Here is a 22,583-nt window from a genome sequence, read left to right as displayed (position 1 = left end):
TTTTGAAAAATATTATGTCTTTTTCCACTGCTTTGTGGACGATATTCAAATACACTATAAGCTTAAATCTAAGAGTTAACTGCAGCCCTAGTTTGACTGCCTAAATGACATCATGGATGAACTTAAACTTCCCCAAACTATTCAACGTCTGCAGCTAGTCCAAAAGGCTGCTGCTCGCCTCCTGACAGGAAAGAAAAAGAGGGACCATATTACATGTGTATTGCGCTCCCTCCACTGGCTTCCTGTTCCTCACAGGATTGATTTAGAAGAGATTTAAAATCTCTTAATGGACTGGCACGCCTTACCTAGCTGAACTTCTTCATATTCACACTCCAGTTAGAGAGCTGAGGTCAGCCACTCAGCTGCTCCTGGACTTACCTAAAACGAGGCTCATAACCAGAGGTGGTCGAGCCTTTGCAGTAGCCACCCCAAACTTGTGGAACAGGTTACCACTCCATATTAGATCTAGCACACTTCAAATCATTGTTAAAAACATATCTCTTCTCTTTGGCCTTGTTCTAGAGCTGAGAACGTTTTTATCCCAGCAGATTGTATTTTGTTGTATATTTACGGAAGCGTATTGCATTCACTTGAAAAAAAAAAAAAGTTCTGTTTTTCCGAGATAATTATCTCGGAAAAACAGGGAAAAAAAATAATTAGAAAAACAGAGCTTTTTTTTACATGCTTTTACTTTGAAAGTGAAGTTCCTGTATAGACGCTATACGTCATGGCACTAATATACGGAAGCGTATTGCATTCACTTGAATGCAATACGCAATTGATAATTGTAATCTAGTATTTTGATGAAGTTACATTTTGCATGGACGTTTCGCACAGAGCCCTTGTTCAGCGGGCTGCATGTAACTGTTGCACTCTTAGACAGTCTTTTGTTTGGCACGATTTCTTGTATTAGCGCCATGACGTATAGCGTCGCTTCAAACTGTCAGACTCTCCTTCTGTATAAATAACAGTGAACCACAAAAGACTAATGTAGCCGAGCGTGTTGTTCTCTTATACTGTCACAGGCCTCAGCCGGAATCACACCCGGTTACTTTCCTTCACACTTCAAAACTTCTCTATCGACAGAACCCTCTTCCGTTAGAACCCCTTTCAAAACAAGAGTCCCAACCAACACCTGCTTATAACAGGAACTACACATCAATCTTCCATAATAGAGCCACTAAATAAAATAGCTTACACTAACAAACGAAATATTTGAATTATGGACAAAAATGAAAACTATCCTTTATCTATCTGCAGTATATCCCCGAAAGATGGTCGAGACTTTCAACTGATGTTTTCAGGTTTATTTGAAACTTCCCTAAACAACACCGTAAGAGCTTGTGCCTCTTCGGAGGGTCGCTAAAACATCAACCTTTTCCTTTGTGAAGTTACAGATTCATAACAGGAAGTCCGCGTCTATACAGGAACTTCACTTTCAAAATAAAAGCATGTAAAAAAAGCTCTGTTTTTCTAATACATTTTTTTCCCTGTTTTTCCGAGATAGTCATCTATTTTTTTTTTTTTTTTTCAGAAAAACAGAACTTATCTCGGAATTTCTGAGTTAGTTATCTCAGAAAAACAGAATTTGTTTTTTTTCAAGTGAATGCAATACGCTTCCGTATATATTTTATATTTTATATTTTATATTTTATATTTTATATTTTATATTTTATATTTTATTATATTGTTATTTAAATGATTCTTCTTTCTTTTATCTTGTATTATTTTTACTGCTAGTATTCGGAGGTATTGCGTGTTGCGGTCTTCTTGTTGTACCTTATACTACTGGTTAACCAGGTTGTGCTGGTGCTGCCTGTCAGTCTGTACTCAGGGAATACGCGCGATTCTTTTGTCACCGCGTCATCGTTACAGGAAGTGGGATGTAAACACGTCAAGGTTTGTCTTCTGACTTTTTGTGTTTGGAGGTGAGTGATCGCTCAGTCAAACACAGCAGCTGTAGATATCGAAGCAACTGATTTTGAAGGCGTTTAGTTTGTGGCTAAGAACTGTCTCTGAAACGTCCTGTGATGGATGTTATTATTTCATGCAAAATACACAGTGGCTTCACATATTGCTGTGTTGTAGGTTTAATTTTAAATGTAAGATTTACATAGCAATCTACACTCAATAAACCATCATGACTAAGTATAAACCTGTTTTAGAAATGTGCACATATTAATTTATGTCAAAAACTCAACACCCTTTGCCCTTTGGTCTAAATTGTGTTCTTTTGTGTTTACTTTCATGGTTGAGATGGGTTAAGGACTCGATTGGACATAGTTTAGAAAGACTCACACCTATCGTTAAGGTCCCCACTGCATGTCAGGACTAAAAATAAGCCACTAAGTCCAAGCAAACCTCTATATGATAAAACAGTTGCAAAGGAATACATCAGGATATAAAGCCGTTTCATAAAGCCCAGTAGCATGGTGGCCTCAAAACTATGAAATAAAAGAAGCTTGGAACCACTGGGACTCTTCTTACAGTTGGCTATCCAGCCCAATCAGGTAACTGGGCAAGACTAAGAATCCAAAGTGCAAAGGTTGATAACCTGCTAGAAGGACAATCAGTTCCCACGATGAGCAAACCAGACTTGAGGTGAGAACGGGCATCTGTCTCAACCGAGACGAGAGAAATTAGGGAGACCAGGAACCTCCTCCAGAGTACATGCAAACTACACACAACAGGGAGCCAAATCAGTCAGCCGGTGCAGCATCGTAGTGTCTTCATGACAGATGTCTGACTGTCCTTGAGTGGCCTAGCCAAACCCCACAAATAAACCCCTTACCTAAGAAGCATTGGGTAAGTCAAAGGAGCATCTACAAAGTACTGAATAAGTGAATAGTTATAGATTTCAGCTTTACATTTTTGATAAATATGCAAATATATTCAATTAAAGGCACAACAATTAGCATGCAAACTTTTGAATGCCTGAATACTTTCTGACAGTGTAAATCTTTTGATTGGGATGGTAAGGTGATGTGCTGTTCTGTACTGCCCTGTTTGTTGGAAGGTCCAAGATGACTGAAGTGAGCCATCAGCAGTGGGGAGAGGTGTCCAGCCTGGGCAGTGTGGACCTGTGGGTCCTCAAATCGAACTTGTTGCACGTGGAGGTCCTCACCCTGGGTGCAACCATTAGGTCTGTTTGCAGCAAAGGGAAGGATGGTCAGATGAAGGACATAGTCTTGGGCTATGATGACCTGGAAGGTAGGGGGGGAATACAACTAGATTCAAATAGTAGGAAACTTTCAAAAACATTATTCAAAATTAATCACCAGGAGAGAGCACCACAACTACATAACATGTGTGTAGCTGAGACCAATTTAAGGAGCTCAAAGATGGTTGTGGTCCCACCCATGAGTGCTGAGTACTTCTTTATAATGTAATAAGTACTACAGAGTACTCATGTAATAATATAGTAATGACTATGTCAACATGTTGCTAGGCATTGCAGCTGGTGTGGTCTCCAGTTAGAACTAAATTAAAATTTTGATAGGTTTATTTTTCTTAAAGTAGATTATTTAAATAGATATAAAATATTAAACTATCAAATGCTAAACATTTGCATTTACACTACACAATACCTCTAAAACAGTACCTGTACAACTAAGCACATCAGTGTGTATTTACAGCATTTACACTTTAGTTTAAACTGTTTATGCCAGAAAAACATTGTTTGCTCGTTTTGCTATGTTTTTTCTTCAATATTTTCGGCAGTACCTGAACAAACATTGTACACTTCATGAATTCTGATTTCTTTCATGAAGTTGTATTTGAAAGAACAACATTGAGAGATACATCCAGAGCTGAGGGAAGATTTGTAGGTTTAGGGTTGAATGAAACAGGGTAAACTGTGTTGTGTTGTGTTGTGTTGTGTTGCCAGGTTATGTGTCAGATAAGCGATACCTGGGAGCTGTAGTAGGACGTGTGGCCAACAGGATCGCAGGGGGATGCTTTGTAGTGGACGGAAAAGAGTACCAACTCGATATCAACAATGGGCCTAATGCACTGCATGGAGGGCTGCGGGGTTTCAATAAGGTTTGTGTTAATGTTTGTTTTTTGAGTTGTGAAATGCTTTTAACAATTTATGTCAATTGATGAATGAAAATTAGTTTTCTCCTTCTTATTTGTCTCACAAAGGTTTCATTTAAGAATTGTGGGTAATAGAGGATGTCTAGATTAAGTCATAATATGGCTTGCTACAGACTTAAAGTATCATAGGCCAGGGACACTGAATGAGTTATATATGTGTAACATCCTGTTTTCATTTCAGCAACCAGGTAAACAGGTTAGAGTGGCTTCACTGCCTATGTGCCACAGGAGTGAGCCCTTGCAGTTCAGCAAGGAAGTTGCCATGAGGAAGTTGCCAACAAGCATTGCAGGCAGTGTTCCTGGCGTTAATGTAGTGTGTTATAACAGCTGAGACAAGGCATTCTGTTCTAAATGATGAACATGCTTGTGCCTGTAATTTTCCATTGTTAATGTTCATACCAGTATGAACACATAAAGGAATTGAGTTAATGAAATAAGCATCCGACCATACAGGTCATTTTTTTATTCTAGGATTTGTGAGTCTGATGAATGGCCAGACATCATTATCTCCTTAATGCCTATAATCTTTTGCATTGCTGGGTTGTTTTCTGTGCTGTTCTTGTGCTCACTGTACTACGACTTGCTGCCACTAGTGTTAAAACGACATTGACACCTGCCCAAAAGCAAACACTGCTTGTTGTAAATAAGCACGGAATGTTACCTTATGCTAAGACGTAGCCTTTCTTACTTTGCTAAACTACAGTAGATAGACATCATAGTGATTCCTCTCTTCTTTTCGGATCTTCGATAAATGTTCAAATTCATTTAGAAAATGTGATCCTCCCAACTTTATTTTTAAAGAAATAGCCTCATTAAGTCTTTTACTAAATTTTGTTGTCAGTCTGCTATTACCTCTGGGAGGCTGCTAAATCCTAAATTCTCTCCTTAGAGGGACATGATCATTATTATCAGATGTCATGGCAATCCTGGCAATCCACTATTTACTACCCTTAAAATACTACTTTAAAATTGAAACGACTTCAGTCGAGATGAGTGCTTAGGCTCTGTGTCAGAAAAGATTTCAGTGTCTACTAACACGCCTGAAAAAGGATATCACATGACCATTCACATATACTGGGGACGCCTCTCCTGCTTTTAAAGGAAGCAGACTGTCTGCCCTGTAATTGATTGCAGAATACTTCCAATGAGGAACAGCAGTGGTGAAAAGACAAGGGATGTCATTTCTTGGACTGGTGACAAGGTGGACATTTTCTTGACAGTGAGCCTCATTCGCCAATATCATCTTCGGTGTTTTTCTTAAATTTGTTCTAAATTTGCCCCGCCAATGTCCATAAAAGGGCATGAGATCGCACACACAGAAATCACAGAAACTATAAAGAAAATGTAAGAAGCAAAGAATGCCCAAAGGGAAGTTTAAAGATGGTGGTCCTCTTGAATCAAATCACAAAAAAGCTGTTAGCCTATATTTTGTAGTCAGCAGTGGATATTAAATGATAAAAAAAACAATACAGGAGAAAGTCAAACAGGTGATGAGGTAAAAAAAAAAAGTAGTTTGACATTAAATCTAAAATCAAAAGAAATATTGTCAAACATGGAAGAGGGTGGGAAAGGGAAGGGGACAGGCTGGCAGTTATCTGAGCTGGATCAGCGGATCATTGGAAACACAGCTGAACATCTGGACTACTGTGGACAGTAAAATGCAGCTCAGGCTTCTAGGACACAGACCATGGGCACCAGCGGTTTAAGTGTTTCTTTCTTTAGAACCACATGCCAGCAATAATAAATGTAATATCATTTTTAATTTGCGGGTTGGTGAATGAGGCCCATTGTTTCTAAATATCTGAGTTTCTGTCCAGCCAAAGATCCTCTTCAGACCTGGCATTTACATCCATCCTGACTAATCCTATCACAGGTGGAGGTTCAGGTGTCACGGAAGTCACGGCACCCAAATGCATCCTCAATGTGTCTTGAGATCAGATCACTCAGACCACATTCACAGGTGGTCTGGGACACGTGGCTAAATTCTTTTAGGTGTAAGGAAATGTGTCCTATGCCAAAGCGAAGACCAGCTGATGTCCTCCGACCTGCTGCAGTTTTACACTTCACCCATATTTTTACATTTCTCAGTGACCACATGTCCATGACCACAATATCAATACTGACCACCACATAATGATTTCTATTTTTATTTTTTATTTCAAATGGGTAAAATCGTATTCAATCCTATTCCATTGATTCACTCAGCCCCTCCTGACTCTGCTCTCTTTCCCTCGCTCTCTCAATATCTCCTTCTCTTGCTTCCACCGTCTCACACTAGGTGTGAACAGACAAACTGAGAGTTGTCCATTTGTGAAAGGATCTCTCAGGACGGATGTTAATACCAGGTCCGCAAAAAATCATGCAAGCTGATCTACTAATGGTGCGCACTGAGGATTGCGCGCTTTGCGCTTGCGGTAACTCTGCTCTCCGTAACGCTCCATGGCGGAAACCAGTAACGCACGCAAAACACTCATTTAAATACTGCTGCCTCTACCATGTTTGCACCTGTTATCATTTGCGCAATTATTTTTAGTAGATCACCTGCAAAACGCCCACCAACCAAACGTGCAATCTGTTTTAATGCACACGAAATTTAGCACTCTTTATCTGGGATCTTATTAGATCAGGCCCAATGTATCTAAATTTAGATACTTCAGTCAGTACACTCTCATGTAGAATGCTGTGTACACAGTATACTCATTGGCATAGTGCATGAATTCTAACAGGGAGGTGTTGTCCCAAATCAAACATGGCCATTGCACACTCACCAGAACATGTGACCATGATTGGCACCCACCATAGTATCTGCTGTTTGCTTTCTCGCTCAATGTTTTACTTTATTGTGTTTGTTCCAGATTATTGAGGATAAGAACTGTCAGTTGTTTTATCCTCAACTTTTCACCATTTTGAGCGCACCTTCTGGGTACTTTAACTCCATGCATGTGTTGGAAGTGTGAGTATGGAAAAATGCAAATTGAAACACAGATTTGTATGTGTTTGTCAGGCACTCTGGCTTGCTACAGCAGTGGAAGGTGGGGTACAGCTGAGTCTTACCAGTCCAGATGGAGACCAGGGTTATCCTGGTGAGGTACAGGTTTCTGTCACCTACACGCTACAGGTAAACACACCTGGTCATAACTGTTCAACCTTGTGGCAGATCACTTTTGTTGCAGTACTTTTTGTGACAATAGTGCAAATGTGATCCTATAAAAATATTAGGTGCGTCACTCAAGGACATCTTGTTATACTTCACCCAATTTGAACAAACAATTAATAGGCATAGTTTAATTTATGAAGAGGGGACAAATGGCATGTTCTCACCCACTTTGTCACAACAATCATTCTCACATACATTTAATAATTTTTTCATATAAATGAATGGCTTGCAGATGTGAGTTAGTAAGATCTAGGTTGTTCATGCAGGGGGAAACACTAACTGCTGACTACCAAGCCAGATCAACTAAAACCACCCCCATCAACCTCACCAACCACTCCTACTTCAACCTGGCTGGAGAGGTAAGGGCATATGATCAGCTGTACAGTTATCATAAATGTCATCGCTGTATTTGTTGTAGGGAAGGTGGGAGAGCTATAGTAGGAAATTGAATTGAAGCTGCTACTGAAGGGCCTTTGCACCTTTGTGCATGTTGGTGGGAGGGGGAGGTGCAGGTGCCCTACCATTACCACAGATAGACAATTCAGAACCTTTATATGGGCCTGAGCACCACCCATGCTTTAACTTTACTCTAGATGTATGACATTTTGCCAGGACGTCTAGTTGGCTGTGACTTTTAAAATGCTTTCTGGAGTCATACCCTAAATCCACAGAAATCTGCCATTTTATTTAGCTAATTGTCAAATTAGCTGCATTTAATTGCCATTTACACAACTCGTACTTTGACGAACTCGTCCTAGGGCATTAATCTGATCAACTTCAAATTTCTTCAGTTTAATCTTAAAACCTTGCTTATGGGTTTTAGTTTAGTGGAATGTTTCATTAAACAAAAAGTACTTTATAACTGACATGTGCATGGTCAAATCTGTACCAAACTTAATATGTCTGATAGATAGTCTGAACACTACATGACATTATTCAGTGACAGAGCCACCTAGTGGCAACAGGAAATTACTGCTTTTACACCTTGACATCGTGCTCCTAGTCAATTGCTCATATCCACTTCCCCTTTGGTCAGTAAAGCTGTAAGACGTTTATTATCTCTCATTGTGAATAGTGACTTATAACCAAATGGTCTGGCGAATTTCAATCCTTCACCATGAAAATTTTAACTAGAAAATCCTGAAGACATGAATAGGCTGATTTTGAATCGTAGTCATAACAAATCTACTGTTAACAGAAAGTTATTGCCTGTATACTTCTACATATTACCTTTAGCAGGTTATTCAGTGCTTACAACATTTTAGTCAGCTAACCAATAAGATCTTTTTCCCAAGATACACCATCGCCATAGCGACGCATTATTTGCATCAGCATCAAAACCACAGCATTTGCTGAAAACGTAATAACTTCACAATGTTCACTAGGTGTGGTCAGGTCATGACTCTTATTGACACACAAAGGTCGGAGATTTGACCAATAACAGGCCAGTTATAAAGTACTTCCTGTTTCATAAAAAATATATATATATATATAAAAAATATGCCAAAAATCTCCTCATTTCAACTTTAACAAAGTCTTATGATTCGGCTGACAAAATTTGAAGTTGGATGGATTGATTCTGGAGGATGAGTAAGTACGAGTGTGTGAAAATGTTTTGTTTTTTTTAACGTGTCTATGTTGGTGTTTGCTGTCAATTTCTCCAGTTTCCTTTGCCCTGGCTGGCTCTACCAAAGCAGCATGTTAGCCTCCTTCAAGCTGCTATCACCTCCTGACCATCTCGTGCTGCTACAGTGGCCACAGCTATACTGGTTCAAGCCTAGTTCAAATATCCAAAGCAAATTAATTGGCTAACTTATCACACTACTCAGAAAACTCAAACTCAGTATCTTGCCCAAGGACACTTCTGAATGCAGACTGGAGGTGTTGAGGTGTGAGGGATCTAACCGACCTTCTGGTTAGTGGACGACCCTCTCTACGTCTTGAGCCACAGCTGCCAATACAGACATTATCCAATTAAATCAATATATATGAAATGGTTGTATATGAATGAGTGAGTCACTGAGTCATTTACTCAAAATAACACCCACCCATCACACCCACTCGCAAACACACACACAAAAACTCACTATCCCAGTGGGGGACACTCGCAGGATATTATGCATTCACTAACCCTAGCTTAATCTACGTCCTGCCTGAACTTTAAACCCAACTGTCAATATCTACTATTAACTAGAGATCTTATAACAGTGGCCCATCAAGGCACAAATGTTATTAGAAATATAAGCAAGGATAACTTAAACTTGGGTTCAAAGCTCATTCCAGTAGTAATGTGTTAGTGTCTGTTACTGTTTCACGATGAACTGTTAAAGCCAACCTCTGTGATCTGGTGTCATGGTTAATAGTGCTGAACTAAGTAAGAAAGATGTTAAATGTATATTAGTTGCATTCACTCTTCAATACCGAAAGGTAATTGTTTTTACCATGTAGTGTCCTAAGAGGATTTTTCCTCTGTGAAGAATGAGAGTGATCACTGCTGAAAGCAATCCATTAGATTTTGATACTTTTTTGTGTACTAGTCAAACATTTGGTCTGTAATGGCGTTAGAGTTTTGGAGGTCATCAAAACTGAAAGTCATCCTCTCTGGGTCATGCATGTCTATGTTTCACTGTAATCAAAAGTGCCAAAGATGTCACAGGCTGGAGTAGTGAACACAGGATGGAGGACCCAAATGTAGACAAAGTTTAGGTGCTTACAGGCTCATTGACGCAGATGTACAAAACCAGGCAACAGAAGGATGCAGCATGTCACGTGTTTGCGTCTGTGTGCGTGTATGTGAACGTGCTTATGTGTGTTTGTGGGCAGGGTGCGGCAGATATCTACGACCACCAAGTGTCCATCAGTGCTCAGTCCTACCTGCCAGTGGATGACACATCAATTCCTACAGGTATAACATTAACATCATACATTCTCTCTTTTAACAAGCACAAACGGAACACAGCAATGATCCAGTTTACCAGTTACCGATACAGAATGGTATAATAATATTGGATCATCTCTGCATTGACTTGATGGCTACATTTTTTTACTCCACCCCTGCATCTGCCGGCGGATCAAGTCTGCCGCAGTCAGATAAAGTCCAACTCGAATGGACCTATTTTTTTTATTCAAATTCAAATATATTACAAACAATAAGGTACATCATAAACATTATGAAATTTAACACAATAAAGAGCAATTGGCAACAACAGGAAAGAATAGAATATATTATACAAAACACACATAAGAAAGGACAAAATTTACACAAAAGTGGTCAATCTGGAAATAAGGTGCATAGATACTGTGAGAGATTGTGCTTCATGTAAGAAATACTTGCTAAAATAATTTAATTATTTTTCCAAAACTGCTGATTTGTCCTCCATTTGAAGATTAAATTTTATGTTTTCATATGTTAGAACTGGATAATTTTAATCAATACAAGTGGTATAGCCCTTATTATCGTGTTGTATTGCTTGTAAGGTTGTATTTTTTAATGAAAAACATCATGAGCTAAGAAATTACCACATGTCAAATAAGCTAACTTCATCCATTCTCCGTTGAAAAAGATTTTTTTCTTAATTAAAATGAATCTATGGTTCCATATCCGCACTGAGTGAGGGGTAAAGTTGTATGAGTTTCCAGTAATGGAGAACTTGCTGCTGAAAATCAGATAACCTGACAGGGAGTTTAGAAATATCAAAATAACATCTTCATAGGAATTCTATACCATCAAAGTTCCTGAAGATTTTGCATTTCTTATAAAGTTTTAAATTTAAAACTTTTACGGTCCGAACATATATGAAAAGACCCAAAATGAACACTGTAAGCGGACTACTCGATCACTATAACCAGATTATTTTAACAGCATTTGTATAGGAACGATTCTGTCCCATGCTTTTTGATCCATGTAAACGGTTGATCACTATATCCATGATCACTATAGCCGGTTTCCACTGTAGTCCCATATATTACAACTACTTATGTTCCTATCATTAAAAATGTTCCATATTAACTCTTTGACAGTTTGAACATATCCCTCGTCACCTAAAAGGTCTCCATTCAATTTCCAACAATCTTTTTAAAACCTAGTTCTGCTCTCTGGATTCAGAATAAGGTCTATTACAGAGTGATCTGTTAGTGGAACATTTGAAACATATTTTACCATTTCAGAATATAATAATCATAAATCCAACAACAAAAAGAGACTGCTGTTTAAGAAACAACAACTCAGAAGTGGGAGCTGGTTCCACAGGAGAGGAGCCTGGTAGCTGAAGGTTCTACCTCCCGTTCTACCCTTACAGACTCTAGGAACCACAAGAGAGCCTGTGTTTTTGGAGCAAAGTGATATGTTGCGATAATACAGGGCTTTGAGCTCTTTCATTTATGACAGGGCATTATTATTAAGGGCTTTGTATGTGATTTATGTGCTGTGATGGATTCTAAATCCTGATTGAAGGTCTTCAAACAGACCATTGTTGTGCAAATATTCACACAACTTGTTAGCAACAGCTTTCTCCAAGATTTTGGAAACGAATGGAAGGTTTGATATGGGTTTATAATTAGCTAAAACACCTGGATCAAGAGTGGGATTTTTAAGCAGAGGTTTAATTACCGCTACCTTAAAAGCCAGCGGCACTTAGCAGTTTCATAGAGAAATATTAATCTGATTTAATATAGAACTGTTGATTAGAGGAAAACCCTTTTGACCTTAAAAAGTCTACTTGGGATGGGTCTCATAGACAATTTGATTAAAATGACTATAAAGACGAAGACTTGTGAAGTCAGCTCAGAAAGATATATGGAAGAATAGTGGTCTAAGTCTGGTGCTACAGTTGGTTCTAATGTTCTAAGGCTGACTCTCTGTCAGCCTGGCTTCAGTTCTGAGGAGGAACCTGGGGTTGTTCTTATTTTCTTCTATTATTGATGAATAATAGAAGGTTCTGGCATTTCAGAGTGCTTTCTTGTAAGTTATCAGACTATCTTTGCAAACTGTGAGAAAATCATTTAGATTGATGGAACGCTACTTTCTTTCTTACCATGATGAAGGTTTTAAAGCATGATTATATGACTCAAACTACTTGTCATGAATGCGGTGGCCATTTATGAAGCCGAAGGCCCTGTGGTAATATGCTTTTTTTTCTCTTGCTTAAAGTTCAGTGGTCAACCAGTTTATCTTCTTTGGTCAAGTCCTCGTTGAATCTGTAAACCGGCAACTTCTTGGTCACTTTCCATATGGCATCCCTGTGTTGATGTTTGGTGAATTGTACAACCACCCGGTGAGTCTTATTCTCCTAATTTCTCCACATGCGGTGCACAGTGTCCACATATTCATCCATTTATAGGGACCATTCTAGGGAAATTTCCAGAAAAGCCATATCACATCCTGCCTGTTTTCCTCCACCTTTTCAATCAATCCTTTAATCCTCAAATTCTACTGTCATTTGTAGCAGTTCTTCTCTCTTGACCTCTCTGTAAACTCATCTACTTGTGTCTGTAGAGTAGATACCTGGGTTTCCAAAACAGAAATCTTCTCTTTGCATTATTTTACCCCTGCAGCCTTGAACTCAATTGACTTGGTGAGATTAGCTATGATGACTGTTTCAAGTCAACTCCACAACTTTTTGCTCATGGTTGTGTGTTGATTGCAGCTAATGCATCATCAGTGGTAAGAGTTTGGATAATTATTGATCATGAGATACTTTGGACGGAGTGGGGGGGGGGGGGGGGTTCTGGTTCCCTTTCTGCCTTTTTGTTGTTGTTTTGGCATGGTTAGACAGTCAAAATTATCCATTTAGTGTAGGTAAAATTTCCGAAGTCCTAACTTTGAGGAACTTGACAAACTTAACACTCATGCTTTACAAATATGCAGCCGCTCAGATCGCCATTAAGCTGAAAATGCTCAAGCTTGAACCAGCTCAACAGTTGCAGTTGATGGTCCGCTGTTGTTTACATCATGTGCAGAAGAGTAAATGGTAAATTGAAAAAATTTAAATTTATTTATATTGCACTTTTCTAGTGGTCTTGATAACCACTCAAAGCGGTTTACAGTAAAGTGTATTGCCATTCACATACACACATATAGTGCATCTATGTGCAGCACTTTCCCTTTCAGAAGCTGTAATTTTTGGGTTCAGTATCTTGCCCAAGGACACTTCGGCATGCAGTATGGGGATTACTTGGTTGAACCGCCAACCTTCTGGTTCTGATTCTGACATCTCTACCCACCTCTGCCACAGCCTTCCCAGAGATGCTGTTATATTGTAAAGATTGAATTCTGGCTTCTTTGCTGCAACCGTACCTTTGGGAGGACTGATGTTGGGATTCCTGGCTTTAAATTAAAAGGTACCGCATCTGTGGAGTTTTCTTGAGTCCGGAGGTAATCAAAATCTTCCTCGTGGTTGAGTCCTGATAGAACTGAAATTGTTCGGGTGAACAGCTCTTGCAGAATGTGGTAGACAGGCCATGCGGCCAGCAGGTGGTTTGCGGCAGCTACACGCAGATGCTGGACTTCTGATTCATACTCGGCGTGAACCTCGAGCCTGAGTTCGGGGAAAAAGCCGACTTCTTCTCCTGAGGACCCAGACTGACTCATAATCAGACATTGCAAGAGGCATAGCGATCTGCAGAGCAGGAAGTAAGATAACGATTACATGAGTAACTACAATGGGATGATGAATTGAAAGGCAGGGATACTGACATTGATAATCAAGGGGGATATGGGAAATATTTGCAGCTTAAATAGACCGACAAATTGGGAGGGTGTCTATGATAGAGGATTGTAAAAATTGAGGCTTGTCACATGATTAGAGCAACTCAATTCGGCTGCCTGAATAAGCTCACAAGCATCGCTCCATTTAACATTTTCTCTGAAAATGTCATAATGTGAAATTACAGTATAATCAATAATTTCACATGACCACTTTGGTTCTCACAATGAAAAAGGTTTCTGTACTAGTGGTCTACCAGTATAATTATATTGGAATTATTTAATTAGTGTTTCTTAGTTAGTTTCTTACATTGGTGGTGCACAGCTCGACCGCGTCCATTCTTCATTCCAGACCCAAAGTATTTGGACAGGTCAACATTATTTGTTTTTAAGCCTATAAGCTTAAATTAAAGCTGTGATGGTCAGGCCCTCGCAGTCCAGGCCTGTTGGGGTGTGCTACAGCTGCTGTGTGGTTGCTAGAGGTTGGTATTGCGTTATGCATTTGCACAGTGCATATTCAATGTCGCATCCTGTTGCTAGTAGGAGGTGATATGGTTATGTTGAATTTTGGCATGTAAAGGTTGTCAAGCCAGGTTATCAAACATGTCTGTATTGTTTTTGTCCGCAGACAGGAGAAAAGTTATTTCTGCAGATTAAGATACAACCGGGTGTTTTAACTTCATTGTTGCAGAAGAAGCAATGCCCCGTTTATCCATGAACATTAATATGAATTCAGCAGGTTATTATAAAGATCAGCTGTGTGAGTGATTAGAAAAGAGCAGAGGAGCAGAGCCTCTTGTTGACCAAACTGTTAATCGCAAACTGTAAGGCTATAATCAGAGTTTTTCATGACACAAGTCTTAACCCCCGATTGCCACTGTGTATTTATTATATATATATATTTTGTAATATTTATTATATTTCACACGGGTTGGCATTGTATTGTTTATTTGTAAATGCATCACAGATAAAAGAAACAGATCAGATGAACAATTTCTGCCTTTTCATCTTTGCTTGTAAATGCTCAGATTTCCATCACTGTGCTGCTGTAAGGCTATGGTGGCTATTGGCAACTTTTTCCTATGTGTTTCTCAGTGCATGACTTGATGTTGTGAATCAATAAATACAAAACTAAAGTTTATATGACTACTTTTACCATTTCATTTATTTTTATTGGCTCTTCATTCATTCTTCTATTAACTATTAATTTGCTATCATACCACTGTTAAAAGAAGTGCGGAAGCAATAGCACTTGTACTTTTGGGTAGGGGTGTGTTTCTTCCTGCTCTGTTATTAACAACATTGTTATTACTCTGCAATTTTCTTTCGTTTCCCCCTGGAGACAGAAGAACTAATGACTGCTTATTTATGTCACAGAATCCATGTTCCAATGAAAATTCACCTCATGGTGTGATTTAGAACATAGCTGTCACAATGCCAAGTGCTTTGACTGGTAATCAGGACTAGAAAAGCAGTATATAAATACATACTATTCAACACACTGTCAGTAAAGTCTTTAGGCCATAAAAAATTGAGAGCAAAGCTCCTATACCACGTGGAGCTCTTTTGGAATGAAAGACTTTTCCCCAACAGAATGCCCAGAAATATGCATTATTGTGGTGGTCCCCAGCCATATCAGTTACACCCCAGTTACGTCAGAAGCCAGAGCAATGTAAGTGTCTAAATATGAATTAGAAGGCTTATGTTAAAATAAGCTTTAAAGCTATGTAATAACACAATCGTTTTGACCTCCACATTTAAACCATCCATGAATACTAGGCACACACACACATTCTTGTACTTCTATCTTAGTGAGGGCACGGATCAACATAATGCATTCCCTTACCCTAGCGCAGGGGTCGGCAACCTTTACTATCAAAAGAGCCATTTCGCCCCCTCTTCTACCTAAAAGTCATCTGGAGCCGCAAAACATATCTGATAACACAGCTTAAAAAGTTTTATATATAGTTATACTCAGAGTTTTGCCAGTTCACACTTAAAATGAACTCGTTCATAGTTCAATTTTTTTAATTTTTAACTAAATTCACGGTTCCAAAAATGAACTTTTTGATTTACTTTCATTTGTTCTATTTTTTATTGGGACTTACAGTACGGTCATGTGCTTGGTTATGAATCGATGGTGTCGGATCACGTCTGCGTCACGCCCATTTTAACACTGAGTCCTGACTGTGAGCGTCACGTCTCGTGTTGTACTGAGCACAAAATGTTGATGAGTAATTTTCATGATGTTTAAATGCAGCCTCATAAAGTCTGGAGTGAATCAAACAAACACTAAGTTACTTCATGTGCTGATCAGGTCCTGATAACTAGTGATGAGTGTTTATTAGTTCAAGTGAGAGGAGAGTGGAGGAGGAAACAGAAACTCCAGCTCGGTACAAACCAACTGCAGCTTCTGCTCTGATCATGACGCAGCTGTGACCAGAGAAACTCTGTGTTTCACTGTTTCCACAGCCTCGGGGCCTGTTGTGTGTGTGCGCGATGTCTTGGAGCAAACACACACACACACATTTTCTATCGCTCCTGGTATTTCACATGATGGCCTGATATGATGATGATTTAAAAAATGTATGTGAGTGACGTTCACTTTCGCTGGAGTGAACGTCACTCACCTTCACGTTCATCATATGAAAACTGATTCGTTCAGTTCATCGTTCATGAAAAATATAATTGTTCATGCACAACACTGTACAGGGAGCCACTGCAGAGGGGCTGAAGAGCTGCATGTGGCCCCAGAGCCGTGGGTTGCAGACCCCTGCCCTAACCTTACCATCACAAATAAATGCCTAACCCTTACCATAACCCAAACCTAATTCCAATGCTAAAGGGCCTTTCTGCGTTAGGGTGTCTTGCTCTATGCTACAGCCGTGCAGTAGTGTTGTTCATTCACTTCCCCACCTACCCATTTTTTCCAGTCTATGTTAAGATTTAAACTGCATCTCTAACATCTGATATCTGATATGGACCTCTGACCCTCAGAATAAACAAACCCTCAGTTAAGTTGACGTTAGAGTTCATGTCATGTTCAGTTTATGGCATTTGATATTTATAGCCACTGAATAAGAACAAAGACCAATGATATGCACAAAATCAGACCACTTCTAAAATACCTTCTTAGTGCTGTGAATTCCTTCATTTTAGAGGGAAAGGATAAGATAGAGAGGATAGTTTTCACTACTTTTCCGACTTCAGTTACCAGTTTGTGCTTTTATTTACTTGTTGTGACAATAGCATGCTGCATCACATTTCTTCAAGCCTGGGTTTTTGAAAGAATTTGAATTCTGCAATTGAATTATGAATGCCAGATGTGTCCTCCAGAACATTTCCCCTTAACCGTTGGCTCTGTTAAGTACTCTGTTCACATTTTGTACGATATGACCCTCAATACCAATCTATAACCTAATGTATCCACAGGAGAGATCAGAGCAGTGGCGGGCACACCCTTTGACCTCATAGAGCCTGTTCTGATTGGACCTCGGCTGAAGGAAGTTCCAGGTTCAGGTTTCGACCACAACTTCTGTCTTTCATTTCCTGGAGACACCTATGCTGAGAGATATGCTGCCAGGTTCACTGCCTTTTCTCACACACACAAACTTAAACACACTACACACAGTCACACACAATAACACACATGCCCATGTCTTTCGTAAAGTCTGGTAGGAAACCTTGTTTCTTCACTGCAGAGTGTATCACCCGGCCAGCGGGCGTGTCCTGGAGGTCTCTACTAGCCAGCCTGGTGTCCAATTCTACACTGCCAACTTCTTGGATGGCTCTATGACAGGAAAGGGTGGGGCTAGATATGGGAAGCACAGCTCCTTCTGTCTGGAGACACAGAATTGGCCTGATTCTGTCAACCAGGTATGACGATTATGGAATATCATACAAAGTTGTTCGGTATGATCTGTGGGATATGGTTGAAAGCTCTAGAATGAGCATGGAAGTAAATAAAGCGTTATATATTTATATTTTATGTATTTTATGGTGTATGTTTTTCTAAAATGTTGTATGTGTTTGTAACATATGATGCTATTTGGAGATTGAAGGGTTCAAGGATAAAGGCTGCTATATGTTGTACAGATTGTAAAGCCATCTGAGGCAAGTTAGCAATGTGAAATCCATTAATTAATTGTACATAATGTATGTGTGTGTGTGCGTGTGTGTGTGAGAGTGTGTGTCTGTCTTTCTTTCTTTCTTTCTTTCTTTCTTTCTTTCTTTCTTTCTTCAGGCTTCATTTCCTGATTGTCTCCTGAATCCTGGTGAGGAGTACCGACATGTCACTCACTTCACCTTCACCACTGCCTGATCTGACCCTCAGACCTCTATGGGCAGAGGACTGCCAATGCTCCAATGGTCTTTACAGGAAGAACATGAATTAATCCTGTACATACTGTATTAGATGCTCATAGTGCAACTGAAGATGAGGCTTGTGATGTGATGATACATTACATCCTTTCATTACTCTAAAAAGTAAAAAAGAACTAACTCACTCATGCGAGTCGTTGTTGTTTGTTATAATGTGTCATATTGGTCCCTGTTTATTTAATTATTGTAGTCCATCTGTACTAATTGTACAGTATTAAAAACTAGAGAACAGTCAGACTGAGGCTCTACACATTATTAATGTTGTAACATAGCTCTCTGGGTCTTTACCTATGTGTATTCAACATCCTTACAGCGAGATGCTGTGTTGCTATGGTAACCTATCATCCATCACTCAAGGAGGCTTTTAACGGCTTGGATTTTATAAAGTGTGATCGAAGTTGTCAGCCTCACAGCCCCAGAGCCATAGAAGAGAGATAAAAATCATAAAACAGTGGCTGTGTGTGTGGCCTACTAACATTCCACATGTGACTGCAGGGAGCAGAGTGTGAGACAGTCTTCACAGTCAGCATCAAGAAACTCTGTAAAGCTGAATTGCATGCAGAGAGGTATGAGCTCTGATTCACAGAAGACTGATATCTCCAACCTCTCTGTGCATTTGGCTTATACCCTGCAAAAACCGGCTCTTCTGTTGTAGTTTCTGGTTCTTGCTGTTTGAGGACTGTGATGTTACCACAGAGTCAATTTCTTAATTCATAAAATGACTTGTGTCACATTAGTCTTAAAGAGCAGGTCCTCAATATCTCAATTCAATTGTATTTGCTTGCCGCCAAATCACAACATACATTATCTCAAGGCATTTTATAAAGTAAGGTAAAGACCTCACATAATTGTAGAAAAACCAGACCCCAATGTTTGCTCGCTGCAATTTGCCCGGACTGGTTGGGGTGAGAGGAGAAAAATTGGGAGTAGAGGTGGATGGTACAAATTATGTGAGGGGAAACAACACAGTTGTATTGTGATGAAAATACATTGGGGGGCACAGAGAGACGGAAAGAGAAAAGTTCTCAGTGCATGATAGTTCCCCCAGTAGTATAGGCCAATAGCAGCATAACTAAGAGTTCATTCGAATTTTACACAGTCACACCAACAATCATTCAATAATCCAATCACAATGCCAGACCACAACCCCACTTAATAAGGATAATCTGGTTACTTTTGGGGATTTGGGCGTTTTTAAATCTGTGTGTTGTTGCCGCTTGGGAGCGGATGCCTTGTCTCGGACATCGGAAATATACTTCCAGTGGATTTGTGAGGAAGATCTGATGCTTCAGTAACTCAGTACGTCCCACTTTTGTTGCAGGGTGCTTAACTGAGGTTTCATGTGTTCCTCCAGGTAAGACTCCTGGACTGCATTCAGGATTAAAAACAGTTTTGAAAACAGTGCAGGGTCAAGTTTCACTGAGCAGCGTATATGTTGAGCCTGTATCCACAACAGCTTTGCCTCTCCAGGTCCTTACCCTCAAATGCACTTTCAACTGCCGTGGTATTCAGGGATGTTGAATGTACTTGGACCCTGCACAAAGAAATGTGAGGTAATCCATGATTCTGTACATCTCCAGATTAGGATGGATGGGCATGAATAGGGAGCATGACTGCCTTTACATCTCCAGTGGTAAACCACATGGGGGGGTGTGATTGGTTGGCAGGTCTGGGCATGGTTGTGGTCTCTGGCACACCTGCAGTTTATCATCATTAATCACCTGCTGCAGTATAGGAACCCTGGTCTTCACTCCACTCGTAGCCAGATTAATCAATCAAATTTTATTTGTATAGCCCATATTCACAAATCACAATTTGTCTCATAGGGCTTTAACAAGGTGTGACATCCTCTGCCCTTAACCCTCAACAAGAGTAAGGAAAAACAAAACTTTAAACGGGGGAAAAAGAAAGTAGAAACCTCAGAGAGAGCCACATGTGAGGGATCCCTCTCCCAGGACGAACAGAAGTGCAATAGATGTCAAGTGTAAAGGAGAACATCAGAAAGATAAGGGTATTTGCAGCATTGATTAGAATAAACACTTTGTAGCATAATGGAAGTTAAATGAATTGATGGATTATTGTCAGTAATGGTAGAATATCTGAGGAGAAATATTGTATATCAAGCAGTCTTGTTGTAATCATAGTCTATGGTCAGCAGCCATCACGATCGGATGCCACCATAGTCCACAATCCTGATTCACTGCCGCCATCAGGATCCACCATCAGCTGCCACCTCGATCGTGGTCCACCACGAGGATCCGCCATTATTATCACAATCTTCCAGCACGATACAGGATCCGCAAGTATGATCATGATCAGCCTGCACGATACAGGATCCGCCATTACTATCACGATCTCTGATTCGCGATCCACCATCGTAATCCACGATCTGGCCGCAGCCGCAGCCCTGGATCTGCGGACGATAAGGCATAGGGACTCCGGGGAAGAAGTCATGTCAGTAACATGTAATGATGAGATATTAATTTATTTGATGTGATAAGGAGGGAGAAGAGGAAGGAAAAGCTGGGAAGAGAAGCTCCGTGTGTCATGTGTCCCCCGACATTCTAGACCTATAGCAGCATAACTAAGCCTACTCTTAAACGTACAGATGGTGTCTGCCTCCCGAACTGAAAGTGGGAGATGATTCCACAGGAGAGGAGCTTGATAGCTGAAAGCTCTGGCTCCTACTCTACTTTTAGAGACTTTAGGGACAACAAGTAAGCCTGAATTCTGGGAGCGCAGTGCTCTAGTGGGTTGATAAGGTACTATCAGCTCTTTGAGGTATAATGGTGCCATATTATTAAGGGCCTTGAAGGTGAGGAGGAGAATTTTTAATTCTATTCTAGATTTAACCGGAAGCCAGTGTAGCGAAGCTAATACTGGAGAAATGTGGTCTCTTTTCCTGGTTCTTGTCAGGACACGTGCTGCAGCATTTTGGACAAGCTGCAGAGTCTTTAACAACTTACTGCTGGAGCCTGATAATAAGGAATTACAATAATCAAGTCTGGATGTAACAAAGGCATGGACTAGGTTTTCTGTGTCTTTTTGAGAAAGGACATGTCTGATTTTTGAGATGTTACGTTAATGGAAGAAGGCGGTCCTAGAAATTTGTTTTAAGTGAGAATTAGAGGACAAATCAGGATCGAAGATCACTCCCAAGTTCCTGACTGTTTCATTGGAAGCAAGGGCAATGTCGTCTAGCGCAGCTATATCATTAGATAATGTATCTTGGGTGTATTGTGAGTCATCCAGGATTTTATGTCCTTGAGACATGCTTTGAGTTTAGTTAATTGATTACATTGTTCAGGTTTTATTGACCTGTATAACTGGGTGTCATCTGCATAGCAGTGGAAATTTACAGAGTGTGTCCAGATAACGTTTCTTAGTGGAAGCATATATAATGAGAATAAAATTGGGCCGAGCACAGAACCGTGTGGAACACCGTGGTTAACTTTGGTGCGCACAGATGACTCATCATTAATTTGCACAAATTGGAATCGATCTGAAAAATAGGATATAAACCAGTTTAGGGCGGTTCCTTTATTGCTAATTAACTGTTCTAGTCTCTGTAATAATATTTGATGGTCAATTGTGCTGCACTAAGATCTAACAGAACGAGGACAGACACAAATCCCTGATCTGAAGCTATTAGAAGGTCATTAGTGACTTTTGCCAAGGCTGTCTCTGTGCTGTGATTGGCTCTAAACCCCGACTGAAAGTCTTCATATGCATTACTTTCCTGGAGAAACTCACACAGCTGATTGGCTTCAACCTTTTTAAGGAAGGGAAGGGGAGGTTGCATATCGGTCTTTAGTTGGCTAATACCTCAATTATAAAGTCTACCACGTGGTAGTCACCCTGTTTTGGCTTAATACTACTAACAGTCCTGTACATTTTTTGGAATGTCTTAGTTATCTGGGAATTAAAGCAACAGAGGCACATTTATTAGATTAAAAATGTAGTGTCTAATTACTAGAAATCACACTTGTAACAGAAATTATGGGAAGCATTAGGGATTTGTCTACAGGTGGAAACAAACATGAATGGCCCCACCCACAGGGGTGAAGTCCTGCTATCTCCATCGTCTTCTCAGAATGATTCATTTAATTTACCTTTACCTATGAAACGTCCAATCAGTGTCAGGCTTCGGGTTGGGTATCTCAGCAGCCACACTTATATATTTCCCCTGTTAAAAGTTTTTTTTAGTAGTTTTTCCTTACTCTTGTTGAGGGTTAAGGGCAGAGGATG

At 39.9% G+C, this 22,583-nt stretch overlaps 1 protein-coding gene across 1 annotated transcript; it reads left to right on the top strand.

Moving 5' to 3' along the window:
• The first annotated feature begins 1,793 nt into the window (after window positions 1-1,793).
• galm (galactose mutarotase) lies at window positions 1,794-18,461 on the top strand. The gene is made up of 9 exons (XM_034609486.1): window positions 1,794-1,928; window positions 3,017-3,210; window positions 3,887-4,041; window positions 7,100-7,213; window positions 7,519-7,611; window positions 10,076-10,157; window positions 17,388-17,538; window positions 17,657-17,831; window positions 18,199-18,461. The coding sequence occupies exons 2-9, from the start codon at window positions 3,024-3,026 to the stop codon at window positions 18,274-18,276; spliced, it is 1,035 nt and encodes a 344-aa protein (XP_034465377.1). The 5' UTR covers window positions 1,794-1,928; window positions 3,017-3,023; the 3' UTR covers window positions 18,277-18,461.
• The last annotated feature ends 4,122 nt before the right edge of the window (window positions 18,462-22,583 follow it).

Source organism: Hippoglossus hippoglossus, chromosome 15 (genome assembly GCF_009819705.1).
Source record: "Hippoglossus hippoglossus isolate fHipHip1 chromosome 15, fHipHip1.pri, whole genome shotgun sequence".
Taxonomy (NCBI): Eukaryota; Metazoa; Chordata; class Actinopteri; order Pleuronectiformes; family Pleuronectidae; genus Hippoglossus; species Hippoglossus hippoglossus.
The sequence above is the reverse complement of the archived record's forward strand: the minus strand, read 5'-3'. Positions and strand labels throughout refer to the sequence as shown.

Bases quoted from the DNA above. Each gene is read 5' to 3' on its own strand.
- galm (XM_034609486.1), top strand. From the start codon at position 3,024: ATGACTGAAGTGAGCCATCAGCAGTGGGGAGAGGTGTCCAGCCTGGGC. The intron at 3,211-3,886 runs GTAGGGGGGGAA...TTGTGTTGCCAG, and splicing joins GGGCTATGATGACCTGGAAG to GTTATGTGTCAGATAAGCGA. The intron at 10,158-17,387 runs GTATAACATTAA...ATGTATCCACAG, and splicing joins TGACACATCAATTCCTACAG to GAGAGATCAGAGCAGTGGCG.